Raw genomic sequence first — 16,837 nt, 5'->3', positions numbered from 1 at the left:
ATCAAGTCCAGTAGAGCAAACAAGAGTCTAAACATTTGGCCATGTGCAGGGCTTCTGGGAGGTTACGTCTGATCATCTGGCTCTGAGGTCTCCTACCTGCCTCTGTTCAGCCTGGAGAACTCAGCATCCAAGTTTGCGTTGTTAACGGGGCAAAATCAAATATCAGATACACATATTGGAGGTTTGTTATTTTATATGTATTATATAGATTTGAATGTTTGGAGTTTTTTATTTAAATGGGAGCGGTTTTCTCCTCCTGGGTAATTTAGAAAATTATTGTATTTGGTTTAAAAAAAAAAAAGAAAAAGGAGCAGTCTCAGAAAGATGTGAGATGCGGTTGGTGATGTGTGGCCGTGGGTCTGCTGGACTGTTGGTGTGCGTGTGCTGGCATGGGATGCTGCACAGTGACGAGGGGCAGACTGCCCAGCTCACCATGTACCCCACCTCAGTACTTCTCACCCACATGGTGGAGCGGGTGGAAGAGAGCCCAGTCCCCATGGGACAGGATGGTGCACGGGAGACAGGTGGTCCTGCAGAGGAGGCAGGAAGCCACAATGGGCAGCCTAGCTGTGCTTTTCCTTCAGCTGCCATTCCTACCTGAAGAGATGGTAGGGGAAAGAAGCACTAGGGCTGTTAACAGCAGCCTCCGTCCACCTGGAGTTGCCCATCTGTGTGCCACCTTGTCATTGTGTCCTTACTCCTTTCTGTTGTGATGCCTTCTGTGTGTGGTGACCCTGTGTGTGTTTCTGTATATGGAAATCTTTGGGCACCTGTAGGTTCCTGCATGCAGGAATGCACCATTTGGGCATAGTAGGCTGCAACTCAGAACTGGGAAAGGTTTAAACCTCAGCTTGTCAGTGCCCCATCCAAGCAGACCCGAGGCAGGAACTGTAAGATGTGCAGGTTGGGTCCAGGGTTTGGACCCAGCTGAGCATGGCCAGCACTGAGAGGAGGGAACTGCCTTTCTGCTTATCCCTATCATCAGTGTTTTGACAGTGCCTTTCTGGGTGCTTGTGGTGACATGGACTCATCAGTTCCTGTCCCTTTCTCCTCTCCCATCAGCTCTTGGTGAGTGCTTTTGTAATCCATGCACTGCAGACACTGTTCATGTGCAAAATAGGTGCAACAGCTCTTCAGCACTGCAGTAAGCAGTGGGCTTGCCAGTTAAGTCTGCTCACATGAAAGAAAAAAAAGAAAAAAAAGAAAAAAAGAGGGCAGGGGGTTGAATATGCCATAGAAATGTATTTGGTGTGTTTTTTAAAGATAGAACTGCACAGAGTACTTTTTTTTTTTGCAAAGATAAACTAGAATATTTTTCTGACACAGTCCCTACCTCCATCAGCTCTATCTACCACTTAAATAAGTGCGGTAATTTAATCATCCTGCCGCTCCTAAGCCTTTTAATGAAGTTCTCAGAAGACACCGACTGAAAGCAGCCTCCCCAGATTGAAGTCTTTGATTAAAGTCACATGGATCGGTTTGATCTCCTCTGCCTTCGGCACACGGGGCCAAACCCAACCCACCTGCATCTGGTGAAGCCAGCAGCTGCTGAGCAGAGCGAGGTCAGGTCAGACACAGGCGGCACCTTGGGCTTCAAGGGCTGAAAGTGGGTTTGGGGGACACTCTGTGCCAAAAACGGGGCAGAAACTCCAATTGTGGCATCTCCCAGCACAGAGCCGAGCATCTGGGCTTTGTAGAAGCAAGAGGCTGGTTTTGTTTTAAGACCCGACATAGATACCTTTCAGAGCACTGTAAGCCTTTCTCTCTAGGGATGAGCAATCATGGGCAGCACACAGTGGTATTTAAATTAGCCTATCTCAATGCCGTGCATCCAGCAGAAACATCTGAGCTGTAACTAAAAATTCAGGCACTGCATATCTTAGCGTTTAATATTTCCAACTAGGGAATTATCAAACCATCTTGCTTATTTTTCCAGGCAGCTGCAGGTATAGAGCTACTCTGTGCCAAGCATGCTTATAAAGCCATTAGGGCTTTCTAATGTTTCATGCAGAGGAGAATAATGGAGGAGCTTTAGCAAGCAATTGTAATGCCAACCTAAATGGTTTTTAGCTGGGAGACAGTGCTTCATTAATTTTTATGTCAGCAGAATCACAAGCAAAGAAGTTTAAATACTCGTCAGAGAGGTGAGTTCCAAGCATTCGCCAACGTTCAGAAGTGGAAACGAGACAAGACTGTGGTTTTCCTTTTGTCTGTGTTTGATGGTGTTCCCTTTCCCTCCCATGTTTCCACCAACTCAAACCATCAGCTGCAGCTGCAGGGATGCTTGTCTGCATTTGATGTTTGTCTGCCAGTTGGCCGGCTGGAGTCTGATCACAGAAGCTGTTTCTGTGGAGCAGCCAGGCACAGGTTGCATTTTGCCTGCTCTAATTTATGATGCATTCAGTGTTCCCTGTTTGCAGTGCCCAAATCCCCACCGTCCAGGTTCTGCAGAGCCCACCTCTCTGGTTGAGCAGGCTGTAGCTGCAGGTGTGTGCAGTGAACACTTCCACCCAAACTGCTGGAGGGTCTGAGCTGTAGTGTAGCTACATTGACTGATTTCTCTCTGCTTTCACCCTCCTGCAAACCTTTTGCCATCATGGGGTTGCCCCAGCCTAATACCAGCATCACCAAGAGCAGAAGCTGCCCTGCCCTTCCTGCGCTGCCCTGCTCACTACCATTAGCCTCGCATGAGCAGTATCTCCTCTAATGGACATTGCATGGGTTGCTGCACTGAGTATGACAGTGTTGTTGCATGTGTTTCCAAGCATTGCCGACTGTATCGCAGACTGTCCTTGTATGTGTACCCCCAGGAGATGTTTTTTTCATCCGTTAATCTGGCTTCAGGAGTACAGAACATACTAACCCTGAAAGGCGTTCCCTAGGGCTCCCTCATCTTGGCTGAAGCTAAACCTGTCCCAAGTTTCATGGGCAACCAGATGACCAGGGTTAGCAGGGTATTCAGATCCAGATACTGCCCACCATTGCTAGTGTTCTTCTGAGGTCTGTTAGTTAATTGTTAATCCTTCATAAGTAGACCCTTACTATATATAAAATCTGTTGAGGGTATTCTCAAACCTTCCCAGAAGTTGTTTTTTCAATTTCCAAAAAGACATTTACAGGGGGGAAAAAAAAAAAAAAAGCAACAAACCAAGTGTGTCAAAATCCTGAATACACACAAAAGCATATTTTGCAGACTTCAGTAATATTTTGTATTTTTATTATTGCTTTTTAGACACGCCAGAGCAGCCGAGCTCAATAGCAAAGAGAGTCCAAGATGGCCGGTAGGACTTAGGCACATAAGCAACATGAAAATGGATTCAAAAACAGTTGTGTTTTCTTTCACCTTGTATTCCCACACCCTTCAGCAGAAAAAAAATAAGTCTGCGTGACCTCAGTCTGAAGGAAATGTTTTCAGAATGCCTCCACTCCACTTTTAACTGTCATAAAAAATAGAGTAGTTGAAAGAGAGCAGCAGATTCCGTTTCCTTTTATCTCATTTATTTTAAGGTTTTGGACTCTAATCTGGCATTAGTTGCACTACCAATAAAAAAATCAAAACCAACCACATTTCAAGAGTCATTCCATCTGAAAGATATTAACATGATGAGAGGAATGGATTATGTATTTCACGAGGGCACTGAGTGCTTTCAGCCTCATTTCCCTCCCTGTTTTTAAGGTGAAGCGACACCCTTTTTCCCAACTGTTATTACACTTAAAGCTGAATTTGCTGCAATATTTGCAAAACTGCCCTTTTTATTATGAACAATCCTGCTCTGGCATAGTGTGACCTACCACGTCTCTTCCACTTGCAGAACTTGCACTAATGCTGAGTTTGACCTTGAGTGTCCACTCTTTGAATATTTACGTTTCTTAACTTCAAAAAGAGAGTCCATCTGAGTGGCCTCAGCCAACTCATGGTCACAGCCTAATTTAAGAGATGCATGCAGTAAATAGAATTCAGTCATGGGGCAGCGTCCAAACGCTTGCCTTGGAACAGCTCTGCAAAATTGGTCACGTGCAGAAGTTTCCCTGTTTCAAAGAGAAGAAAGGAGCCATGACCGGAGGCAGAGAGATAAAATTAACGCGGTCAGAGCGTAAATGTTTTCTAGATGCAATCATGCCCTTATTATATTTGCAGAGGAGCTTTTCCTGATGGTCTCTGTAGAGAGAAGCGCTGAGCACTCCGTTCCATTGCTGGTGATGCTGTCCTGTGTGCTGTAACCCTCACGCATGTGCTCCACTTTGCCACAGCGTCGCTGTGTTTTCTGTAGACCTCAGTGACACACCAGAAGCCTTCTCATGCAGATGTTGAGCTCAGGTTATGTTTTTCTCTTACTTACACGTACCATGTCAACAACTGGTTGAGAAGAGATGTGTTGGAGTCTCGAGCAATAAGACCTGCCCTGGGCCTTTTCTCTAAACTGGAGTTGAAGCTTTGCTGGATTTGGAGCTTTTTGGTTCTCGTTTCCATCCTGCTTGCCACCCTTCCTGGTTTGTGACAGAGTCTCATTACATGAAGGTTGTCCCCTAGCTTGAGGCAGAGCAATAAGAACAGGGAACCCTGGGGAGAAGAGGACCTGGCTGTCAGCGCTATGGGGGTCCCTTCTGCAGACCCAAGGAGTTTGGCTCAGCCTGGAAACCCCACTGTGGTTCTTGAAGACCTCACTGCTGAGTAGAGGCGCTTTGCCTTCAATCAGGTGCTCCAATCAGTTCTCCCAAGGACTTTGCCTGCACTGTGTGTGTGTAAGGTGTGGTTGTGAGAGCTGCCAAGCGAGCAGCAGGGCCTGTGCTCATTGCGTTGCCTTTCTTTGTCTTTTCCTGCAGAAGCCCAGCGCAGGCCTTACTACGCTGACTATTCTCCAGCACGGAAATACATTCACACCCTCTGCACCAGCCACTATCTCGACCTCTTCATCACCTTCATCATTGGAGTCAACGTCATCACTATGTCGATGGAGCACTACAACCAGCCAAAGGTAAGAGCCATCTGTCAATGTGTGAAACGCAGCCACGTGGGCTCAAAACTCTACTTTTGCTAAGAAAACGCTGGTCCAAATACTTTCTCTCCTTATCCCAGCTCTGACTAACTATCAGCCTGTAAAACAGTTCTGTGTTTTAGTCCAGGGTTTTAGAACATTCTGTTAATGGATGTAACAACGAAGCTAATGCATGCAGAGCAACGTTTTTTCAATGAGTTTGAAATAAACCAATTCTAAGTATAGCCTTTCTTTTTTTCCTTCACATATCCTCAAGTCCTTTTTTTCCAAACTTCTGGTATAAATCACATAGCCTGTACATTTGCAGCATATATTAACCTTCCATTGCATTATTGTTCGTGGAGCTGTTGGCTTAGTGTTTGCTTTTTCAGTGTTGCACGTTCTGCCAGGTAACCTGCAAATGTCTCCTGGGAGCTAAGCCAGGGGGCACCAAGCCACAGAGTAATGTGTGTGTTTTACGCCAGCAGTCTGAATGCTGTTCTGCCTCCATCGTTCCTTTACATAACAGTCTCTGTTTCACATGTAAATGTTATTTATCCAGATGAGATCGTATTTATACTTGTTTTACATTCACGCTTAACAGCGTGGTGTAAACCTGAAAGCAAACCTCACAAATGGTCCAAGAATTCGGGCTTAGGCAGTGAGCTTTATATGAAATAGAAAATAGTACCACATTCTTTTAACTTAGCTATTCCATTTTAGGAACAGAAGCAGGGACAGTGAGTGGTGCACTGAGGATTTCTAACATCTGAAAAACTTTCAGCTCCTGTTCCCAAAAAATCAGCATTTAGAGTCAGCAAAGCACAGCCATCACACTGGTGTGAGGAGAACAGCTTTCCTGTGGTTTGAGGCTTCCTCTGTCAAGAGAGCAGAAAAGCCTTTTTCTCCTCCTCTGATGCATTTTATTTCCAACTGTGTCTGTTTTGAAGTTCATTGTTGTTATTTTTTATTGTAAGAGACCTGCACTTCATTTAAATTCCTCTTCCTTCCCTCCTCTCTCCAAATCCTTACTCAACCAAAGAGCTGTTTTATTCTGCAGCTATCTATTTTAAGATCCAAGCAAGATTCTTTTGCTATTGTTGGCCTCTAATTCCAATCAAATCCATTATAAACACTCATCATCTTGAAGTATAAACACTGTGGATTCCTGACTTCCGAGAGCAGCTCTATAGAGAGTGAACATTGCACCAAATATGGATATATTTGCCCAGCTTTAGAGATGTAACATTTTTCAAGAAGGCAAGACTTAATCCATCTCCAATATTATATATTTTTCCTGAGTGCTTTAATCAAAGCTATTGTCCTAAGGATTGCCATGCAGGAATGAAATCATCCATTAAGGCAGCTCAGAAAAAGTAAACTTTTTTAGTGGGAAAGTGATACAATTTTCTCTCTGCCCCAGACCCTGAGCAATTTATGTAGTGAAGTTGGAGGACTGATGGCTCTTACTGTTCTTAGCACATCTAATATTAGTGCTTATGAAGGTTTGGTCTGCATCAGTGTCTAATGCTGTGTTTTGCTGTGTAATTTAGTGCAATTTTGTACCAGAGTTCTGCAGTCTATTACATCACTAGTTCTTACGTCTCTGTGTCTTCCCACCCTTGTGTCTGCCAGTCCCTGTGCACTGGATTGAGGAAAGGGCAGATTGATTTAATTGTTGCCTCTCTTTTCAGTCCCTGGATGAAGCCCTGAAGTACTGTAACTACGTGTTCACCATAGTTTTTGTGTTCGAGGCAGTGTTGAAGTTGGTGGCATTTGGTTTTCGAAGGTTCTTTAAGGACAGGTAAGAGTATTTTAAACTCCTTTGTAATTGGGACAGAGCTGTAGTGACCCAGTTTCAAAGCCAGTTGCTGAATAAATGTAGCATCACTACAGTAGTACCGCATGCTGTGCTCAGGGGAGAGCAAAGGGCTGCCTCTCCATGGGTGCAAACTTTATAGTATCGGAACTAAAAATCCTAAAAGCAGCTGGGACTGCTTTGCAGAGGGAATTCAGGAAATCCTACAGAATTCTAGACCCCCTCCTTCTGCCATTATCTGCCTCTCTGTCAGACCTGACCAGCTCAGCCTAGCGGTCAGAAAACCTGTTGGCATTAATGTAGTCCTCAGAAGAGTAGTTTTGGCAGTGTGCACTCATGGAGTTCTGCAGGCAAGTCTGTTCTGCTGCTGGACCCACCCATTCCATTGGTAGGCTGCTGGCTTTAGAGAAGCCCTTGGCGAAGGTAAAGACAGTTGTGTTCAGCCCCACTGCCTTCAGATCCTAGCTTCAGAGACCTACCGATCATATTCTACCATTCAGCCAGAAGCCAGAAGTGTGTGAGAGCACGATATGGTCTGGCAACTTGCTGAGGAGCAGGGTGAGATCAGACACTTTTCCACAAAACCAGTGTGTTTGTTTTATTTACCGTGCCTGGGTGGTGGAAGCTGCTATGAGCAACGTTGCTTAAGAGGGAAATTGTATTGGAAAGACACTCAGTCTCACATCTCACTGTATTGCAGTACTGGTGTGGAAGGTCCTCAGCAATTGTTAGGCTGTGAATCAGTTAAGATACTCAAGTGGAGTAATTTAATTGAAGGAACAGGTGACACAACATGTAGCATCTGTGCTGCATCACATCGGAGGTCCATCTAGCCTAATATCTTGTCCCTGCAACTGGATCCAACTGGATACCAAGGGGCAATAGGAGCCCCAACATTGGCAGTAGCACTTCCCAGTATAGAATGCCAGCCAACAGCAGCTTGTTGCTCAGGGCTATGTGCCAGCTTCAGTGAGTTGTTTTTATACCACATAGAAGATCACGGGCATAGAAGGTATGACAGCAGAGAGACCATTAGAATTTGCTTGTGATTGATTTTGAAAGTTAATTCTCTGTTTTTGGATGGCTGTCAACATGCAATTAAATTTTTCTTTTTATTGTCCTTCCTCTCTTTGTCTATTAGATGGAATCAGCTGGATTTGGCCATAGTTCTCTTATCAATTGTGGGAATCACGCTGGAGGAAATTGAGATGAACGCTGCACTGCCCATCAATCCCACAATAATACGCATCATGCGGGTGCTGAGAATAGCAAGAGGTACGGCCTGCTCTGTAGGTCTTCAGCCATCCCTCCAGACACGTCAGGAAGCGGTTTGGCCATTTGTTCTTGTAGTCCTGCTGTTTCAGTTTGGTTTGAGACAGTTAGGAGATAAGCCTGCAGAATGTTGATTCAGGAACAAGCCGGGTGGGGTTTTGTGGGTTTTTCAAGAGGTGTCTCAGATTGGTCTCTGATTCAGACCTGGGCTCCCTGTCCTTCTGTGCCAATACCAGACAAGATCAGAAACTGATAGAGATCCTCCAGTGGTGGAGGATCAAAGCTTGAGATGATGCTTTCTCCCCAGCAAAGTGTCTCCCCATTGGTCTCCCATTTTCTTGCTGGGGCATGCTGTAGTTTTTGTGACGTTGGGTTTGTTTCACTAGTGTCACTAACATTAGTTGTTGTGGGATGTAGTAGGGATGTTTGGATTTTTGGTGGGCCCTCCCAGGATGCAGTGATTTTGCCATCTCTATGATGTGAAAGCAAGAGGGATGGGACCCCTCATTTACAAGGTCTGAAGCTAGATTTCCTTGCTGGGTTCTTGAGATGTTTCCCAGCTCTGCTTAACAGGATTTGGTTCTCATTGTAGTGCTGAAACTGCTTAAAATGGCCACTGGAATGCGAGCTCTCCTGGACACAGTGGTACAAGCTCTTCCCCAGGTAAGCTCCCAGACTTCATCCATGCCTGGTTTGTTCCTCCTGACAGTCTGTGCCTTTTGGGCCTGGGGATGGCTCTGAGCCATGGAGCTTGGTGGGCACTGGAAGCCAGCTGGGAAGGATGTCAGCTTTTTCCACTGCCACCAGCACCTTGATAGAGGAGTTTTGCCTTGTCTACATAGTCTGTGTTAGATGGGAGAAACAGGATGGTGGAAAAAGAGTTAACAAAGAGCGTGTTGCTGTAGGCAGAGCTCTTCTAAGACACAGAATTCACTGAGAAGTTCAGGAAAGACCAGAACAGACAAAGAAAGCTATTGGTGAAAGCTCTGGAACTGGTTAGCTTCCAGCTCAGCAGGTTTCTTTGGAAGGCAGGAACAGCCACATTTATTGACATATATTGACAGAGGAGACTTTGAAACCCCAAGTGGGAGACGAATTTCTGAGTATTAAAAGCCTGAAGTGAGGTCTCAAATCACTGAACTCTCATGCGCTGCAAGAAGAACAAAGATTCTGCCAATCTTAATGGCACTTGACAGGATCATTCAAGTGGTCAGTTCCTGGGACTACTTTCTTAAGGATCAATTTATTTGGGGGGGGGGAGAAAGAAGGAAAGAAGTTTTGCTGACCTGTACTCCTCCCCCCAAAAAATCTGAAGTGCATCAGAAGAAATCCAAGAAGTTTAGGGCTCCTTTGTACTTAAAATCTTACACTATTTGTGTTCTGCTGATTTGTGGGTTTGGTGTTCAAATTCCTGATCTTCCTGTCTTTAGAGTTCAGCTGCCTACACATTCCTATTTCATGTAGGAATATATAGCAGGCAGCACTGGAGGTGGGGAAGGGACTCTGGATTCTTGTGGATTTATTCACTCCTGAACAAGATGGATTGAAGATGCTCTGAGATCAGAAAGGAAACTTTGCTGTGCTTTGTCCAGAAACAAGTGCCATTATGGGGTCTCAGGACCTCAAGGATCAAGCAGGGAATTAGTAGGACTAGTGTGTGTAATTACCCAAATATACCTCTTTGAGCTAGTTGCTATGTGCATGATCTATTAAAAGGAGCTAGGAAACAAGGGAAATTTCTTTTTCTTGGAAAGGCCCATCTACTTTTCATCACTATCATAAAGATGTTTCTAATGTGAGACATTTGCCATTTGGTATTCAGATCTCCTTTTCAGTGAAGGAAAGCTCCATCTTGGCGGGGACTGAAGCATGGAATTTACCAACTTGACCCCTGTTTTGGCATTTCAAGAAAACTTTTGATTTGTGTCTTATTATTTTTCTTTCGAAAGCATTGTGATTACAGAGTGTATTTTCTCTCCTTCATTCTTTTCTTTCCCCCAAACAATAGGGTGGCTGCAGGCCAGGCTTTTTGTTTCCTCTGGGTGTTCTTGCAGCTAACATTCAAACTGAAGCCTCTTTTACAGGGAAATCCCCAGGGATATTCCAAGCAGATCTGGTGCCGATAAAAATGTCGCTTTGCCCATCAGTGAAATCCTTAAGATGAGCAGGGAAGTTTGGAGAGACCACTTCCACAGTGGTCACTTTTCATAAAGCTACAGTTTTCATTTCAAAGGCAGGGGAGGAGTTCCTACTCCAGTTATTTTAATAGCCTAAAACCACAGCTGGGAGATCCTCACTGAATGTACGTAAGTGGCAAGAAAAATTAATTCCATGTTTATTCATTCAGGGGAAAATTCTTCATCTGGTGTTTGTAGAATGCCCATTTATGGGCTTACAAACATAAGATATTACCATTACAGTGCTCATCTTTTTCTTTCTCTTTTGGTTTACTTTAATCACCTTCTTGTTTGGTTTTATTCAGCATCAGAGAGAGCCTGAGTAAATCCTAGAGAACCAACTATCCCCAGGCCTGGGGGACATGGCCATTTTGATCCAAATTTGTGGATGTCATAAAACAGGCTGAGTCTCTTCTCTTGGAATACAGATTGACCTCAAGCTTCTGTTTCCAGTGCAGAAGGGCTTCCTGCCCTGATGCATCCTCCTGTTCTAGTAAACTGTTGTCTACCCCTGTACATAGCCCCTCTCCTTCACCAGGAGTCTGAAAAGAAATGGAGGAGAGCAAAAAAACAGAAGCAAAAGATACAGAAAGAGCAGTCAGGGAAAGATCTCAAAATGGCACCATCTTTGTCCACCATCTCCATTCCCTCTTAGCCCCAGAAAGTGTTTGGGGTAGTTTGAATCAGTCATTACATCCCTGCTGTAGGCCATCTCTGCTTGTGCTGTCCTGGTTCTTTTACCCCCACCACACAGTGTTAGGACAGTATCTCCTTTTCAAACAGGAATCCATTTTCCAATTTCACAGCTGGTTGACTGAGAGGTGAAGCTAGTAATGGGGCCAGGGTCACCTAGAAAGGCAAAGTCAGCCTCAGCTCTGACCTGTGGTGCACTCTTTTGGAGAATAAAAGAAGCCTGTCATGGACTGTAAAGCACAAATTGCTAAAATCTGCTGCATTGGTGTAAACTTGAAATAGATCCAGTGTTTTAAACCAAACAGCTAAAAACAGAGCTGGGTTAGCACGACCAGCACTGACATCACCACTCAGATATTGCAAGACCCAACTCAGCCAGTTCAAGGCTGTTCACAGATTGAAAACTTCCTTGTGACCACAGAGGCCAGCTCCCAGCATAACACAGGGCCCTGAGCTCTGAGCTGGACTTCAGCGTGTCTTAAAAGCAACCCTATCCTGTTTAAGGATGGGAAGTGTTGAGGCATCAGCCATCCTCTGTTGGTGAAATGCATTCTTCCAATAGGTATATGCTCTTTCTGCTAAAAAAAATCTGATGTCTTTCAATCTGAATTAGCCATGTTTGTTTTTTTCATTGGATGTTACTTTGCTTTTATCTTCAAGAACTTCTTTTTGGAGGTAACAAGAGAGAAAATAATCTCTCGCATTCTCACAAACAGAAGAGCATTGAAGTCCTTTGATCTCTCAGTATGAAGCATATTTTCAAGACCTGTTTCAAGTTTTTCACTCTCCTTTATGAGCTCTGGCCCCATTAAGGTTATGTAATGAATTACACCACTCACGCTTCAGCTGGCTATTCACTTGCTTATATGTCTGGTGGCTGCATTGGTTTTGTACGCAATGTCTGCACCGTAGGACAGTAATAGTAATATTACTCAATAGTAATCTCAGTCTCTTTCACATCCCCTGCCCCGCAATGTACAATTCACTCTTTCTGTAGCATGGTTGGCCCTTGACCCTCAGACTCATAGCTTTGCATTTGCTGAGTTAAGATGCTTATTGTGTAAGTGGTCCCCATACCAAGCAGCCCAGCTCAGTCTGCACAGCATTTCTAGTATCAGTTGGCAGTAACATGCAGCGGTGCTGAGTTGCCACCACTGCTTCTGACAGCACAAAGTGGAGTCCAGCCCAGTTGTCAGCCTGGCTCTGCACCGCCAACAAGAGGAAAATGTGGATTTTTCCTATCAAATCTTGTTTGCAGGAATAGCAGCAGACACAAAGGGAGCAAAAGGTGTTGGTTTATCCATGAGCTTTTTGATGCCATGATTTCACTTCAAGCAAGTAACGTAGGGTTTTTAATTCTGAAACAAATGAAACAGTCATGGAATTACAGGGCACAACTGAACAGCTACAAGGACTTATTTTCCAAGGTGGTCTGTATAGCTTTGTTTTCTTTTTTCTTATGCTCATCTGCACCACTCTAATTCTGATTTGCACCACTGTGACGAGGATTGAGATCCAGCCCATCTATTTAGACAATCTGAGTTCTTTTTCCTTCTTTTTTTTTTTTTTCACTTGGTCTGTGGACAGCACATTAATTAAATGCAGGACTGTCCAGCGTATCTCCTCCTTGTCTTCAAAGCTTGGAACTCCCCCCATGTACAGTCTGTGCCAAGAAAAAAAGTGAAGAACTCCTCATCCTATCCGTCCCCTGAAGGACAGTCTATAGTTTGTTCCTGTGCAGGAGTTGAGCTCTTCTTAGTGCTGCAGTTTCTGTGCTTATCTGTAGCTCTTGAACATATTTTTTGGCATTGTCTAATGGCAGTTATGGGACATGCACAACAGCCTGCTTTTGCCAGGTGCTGGAAACACAATGACTGTGAAGCAAGAATAGAAATGTCTTAGCAGCAGGCGTTTCAATTGAGTCTGGTTCTGGAAGATGGGTAGGTAGGTATGTGTTATGCTACACACTGGAAAGCCTTGCAGAGCTGCCCGAGAGATATCCATAGAGAAAAGAAGCAGAAATCACTAAACAAGGAAACCACTGCTCTGCTGGCTGGTAGCACTGGTCACTGTGGGGCTCGGTGGATACACAGGGAGGGGAGCTCATTCCGTTCAGCTAGTGGCCCTGTATTTGCACCACTCAGATGATCACAGCCTCAAGCTTGTCTGGCTGGCCCTTTTCCACTACTCTTGGAATTCATACAAATAGCCTCTCTTTTCCAGGCAAATATGTCCATTTTCTCTTAGGTTTAATGCACAAATTAGCCTGTGTTTTCTTGCTTCCAAGCTTATTGCTCTCGTTGAAGAGCGCTGGAAGGAAGATGAGACTCATGTCCTTGGAATGGATTGGCAGAGGCTTAATTTTATGAGAAATTGCTCTTGACAGGTATCCCTGTGTGCACTGCCTGCATGGCCAACTGAAATGCCAAGGTGTGGGCCAGTGATGCAGAAATAATTGATGTCAGAGCAGGAAGAGGCACGAGAAGAACCTCAGTGTGTCTAAACCAGCCACTGCAGGAGTGGGACACCAGAAGACAAATATTTCATCAATGCCTCATCCAGAGCAGGGAGAGCAGAGACCAGTGGGTGCTTGAGGGATTTGGGCAGGATCACACAGCTGGCAGAGTGGAGTGATGGTGCCCAAGTGCCTGGTATCAGTGCATTAACAGTGAGCACAGTGACTTGCCCATAGCACTTGGCATCTGAGCATCCCCAGGGGCTTTCTCACAAGGAGTGAACGCCACTGTCTGTGCGATATTCAGATTAGGACCAGAGGCACAGCAATCCACAGGGGAACTGGCCTTACTGCTAGCAGTGTGATCTAATACAGAGGGAAACTGAGAAATGGAAGAACTCAGATCTCATCTGTTATATCCCGTTGACAGCAAGACTGGCCTGTGTCCAGAGGAGCATCTGTCACGCCTCCTGCAGCCCAGCATCACTTTGTGTCACTTGGGAGGCACAGCACTTGCATATCAAGCTAGCACAGCTTGGTGTAGTTTCTCTGCAGCCCTGTGCTTGCAGATAATGGCTTTTTACTGGCATAGGTCAGAGGTTGGGTTCTGACAGGACACACAGTGGTTCCACAGTGTCACTTAGGGAGAGGCAGAAAGCTAATGGCAGAGGTGTCTGCAAGAGCTAAAGCAGGGACAGCCTTCCCAGGTCACGCAGGAGTGGTGGGAGAAGGGTTTTGCTGGAAATATGGAGAGTAGCTTTCCTCACTGCTAAACAGGGTTTATTCCAGGACTTTTGCAATGGCAGCCCACAGATCCAGCTGGAATGCACTGTATTGAAGGGAGGGAGCTCCTTGCACTGGGCCTCCCTACTCCTCTGCATGGGATGGAGAGCTCTGCCTCTCTCCCCGCAGCATCCCCTGCCCCAGGCACACACACTTTAGCCAGCAGCAGATAGCAGCCAGAATGCCAGGGAGTGAAGGTCCAGGAGGAATCACAAATATTTACCAGTGGCTCCATCTTCTCCTGTGGTTTCTGTGAGGTACTTAAGGACACCAACAACTTCTCCAAGATGTTCTTCATCTCTGCTTCACTTCTTCCAGGCCCCAGCCTCCCCCCAGTACTGGAGCCACAGTAAATGATGGATAGCCCCTGGCTGATAGAGGCTGGGGTTATTTGTAGTTTTCTCTGCCCAGCCAAAGGCACCAGTCAGGGGGAGCTTGATGGATAAACACAGCATGGGCTGTCCTGTTAAGAGCTGCTGGAGCAGAACCACTTTTCAGAGCCTGCCTGGGTGACTGGCTGCCAAAGCTGATCTTTCTGACCAGAGTTGGATGTCTGTTCTTGATGGAGATTCCAGCACAGGCATCCCAGCCTTTGGATGCTGGGAAAAGTGCCTGGACGTGCTTCTGCCCCTTCCTGCTGGTTGCAGCTACATGATTCACGCATAGCATTTTTTTTGTCTGGCTTCAGTGGATCTCAAAGTGCTTTAGAGACATTAATTACCTACTCACAGGGGTATTAGAAATGGGTATGCTGGGTTACAGGAGGGGAATGACTCACCCAAGGTCACAGGCTCACATGCAGCCTGCTGTCTTAGCTGCTCAGCAGCTGCTGGCTGACCTCACTGCTTCCACCTCAGCTCATCTTAGGAACGTGCCTGGGGTCTTTCTCTGTGCTCATGTCTTGGTGAAGGCCATGGGCTGACGAGGACCCTCCTTTCCTTTACTGAGAGATGCAGACCAGAGAGCCACACGCTGGGAGAGACAAACTATTAAATCTGGCATTGACTTCTACTGATTCAGTATAGCCAGAAGCTGCACAAATAGACTTCAGCAAAGTGGTTTTGCTGAAGCACCTGAAAAAGAGGTAATCCGTTTTGCTCAGCTGCTTTCTCTTGAGCATCAGGTGTTCAAAGGCTGCTGAGCAGCTGGTACTCTGTCCAAGTCAGGAGCTGTGACCTCAGGATGTCTAGATACAGGATGGGATAGAGTTTAGCACTAAAGATGATGCCATCAGCCATCCTAGGGTCTTTCATTTGCTGCTGTCTCCTATGTGGTCACATTTCCACATTGCTGTCAGACTTCAATCCCTTTCCAAGAGATCCTGTGCATCAGCCAAGCTTTGAAACTGCCCCTTTGACTGCTCTCAGCCCAGGGCAGATACATCCTCAAACACTTCTCAGCCTTATCATGATGTCCTGAGCCTATACAGCAGCTCCGTGAGTGCTCTCTGAACTAGTTATGGGACATGTTGGTTCAGTAATGTAATTTTTCACAATCTTAAATACAGAGTCTTCTACAATTTCTCACTGTGCACATTGTTTATGAGCAAGTGTCAGCTCAGTTCAAAACAACCAGTTATCAGCATTTCTGCCTATAAGGCTGCCGTGCTTTGTATGTTGGCAGCTGGATAATAGTGTTGAGTGATAACCTGGTAATAACTTTGATGTTAGTCTAAATTCTTTGGATTTTCATCAATGCCAGAAGTTTGCAGGCTGACTTGTAAAGCATTAAAACAGCAGTAAAATTTTCAGCTTATAGGTTGCTTTGAAAAAAAAATCCAAGCTCCTCTTCTGCAGTGCTACAGCATCAGTCTTTCATTTACATTCAACCTAGAAAACTTGTTTATCGCTTTTGTATGTTATTATTTGCTCACTTGCCTCCCTGGCAGGATGCATGTTCCTCCTTTCCTGTGTTTTCTGATTTGCAGTCATTTTGCAGACTTCCTCCCCATGTCTTACAAACTGTCAGTGGACCTGCAGACTTGAGCTAGAAAGCATTACTCCAGAAGGCAAAGAAATCCATGCAGTGAAATAACCCAGAGCAGCCATCCACATCACTGCATTATCTCTATTATTCCCTGGAGTGTGGTAACAGTGTTAGTAGAATTGCAAAGCTCTATGTGTAGGAGCCTGTTTAGGCTTTATTGCAATTACAGTCTCCACTGGGTGATTGGACTGTTCCCATTTCTTCAGTAGAAAAAAAACAGACCAAACGAAACAAGAAACACCTACCCCATAGCTGTGTTAATTTGGGTTATCATTATTATCCTGATAACTTTTCTGATGCCATTAAGCAGCATGGTAGGAATATCCAGCAACACCTCAGAGAAGAAAACTCTCTGAAACTGAAGAGTTAACTGGAAGGCACCTTGGAGATGGTGAATCCCCTGGGTACCCAAATCACCACCCAGCTGTTACTCAGAGGTAAAATGAGGCTCTCGACACACATCTAATGGGGGAGCAGTCGCTCTGCCTCCATCACAAGCCGATAGACGCAGGCATTTAAAAGTGGCAGGAAAGGTAAACGTGGCCAGAGTTACTGGCAGGTAAAATGCAGGCAGTTAGCTGGTCAGGTCACTCTCCCCTTTGCGTTCTCTGCCTGAATCACCAATAATCTGCACTCTGAGGTGCTTTAAAGGCTTAGACTCTGGGGTGGATAAATG

At 45.3% G+C, this 16,837-nt stretch overlaps 1 protein-coding gene across 5 annotated transcripts in view; it reads left to right on the top strand.

The window, feature by feature from the left end:
• The window catches only part of CACNA1H (calcium voltage-gated channel subunit alpha1 H), a 202,495-nt gene that overhangs the window by 171,068 nt on the left and 14,590 nt on the right, over window positions 1-16,837 (top strand). For all 5 annotated transcript variants that reach the window (XM_085237781.1, XM_085237778.1, XM_085237779.1 and 2 more), the window contains 4 exons: window positions 4,825-4,976; window positions 6,671-6,780; window positions 7,937-8,070; window positions 8,660-8,730. In XM_085237781.1, the coding sequence (XP_085093907.1) occupies window positions 4,825-4,976; window positions 6,671-6,780; window positions 7,937-8,070; window positions 8,660-8,730 (467 nt within the window). The remainder of the gene's footprint in view (window positions 1-4,824; window positions 4,977-6,670; window positions 6,781-7,936; window positions 8,071-8,659; window positions 8,731-16,837) is intronic.

The sequence above is a fragment of the Meleagris gallopavo genome, chromosome 16 (genome assembly GCF_905368555.1).
Source record: "Meleagris gallopavo chromosome 16, MGAL_WU_HG_1.1, whole genome shotgun sequence".
In the NCBI taxonomy this organism is placed as follows: Eukaryota; Metazoa; Chordata; class Aves; order Galliformes; family Phasianidae; genus Meleagris; species Meleagris gallopavo.
The sequence above is the reverse complement of the archived record's forward strand: the minus strand, read 5'-3'. Positions and strand labels throughout refer to the sequence as shown.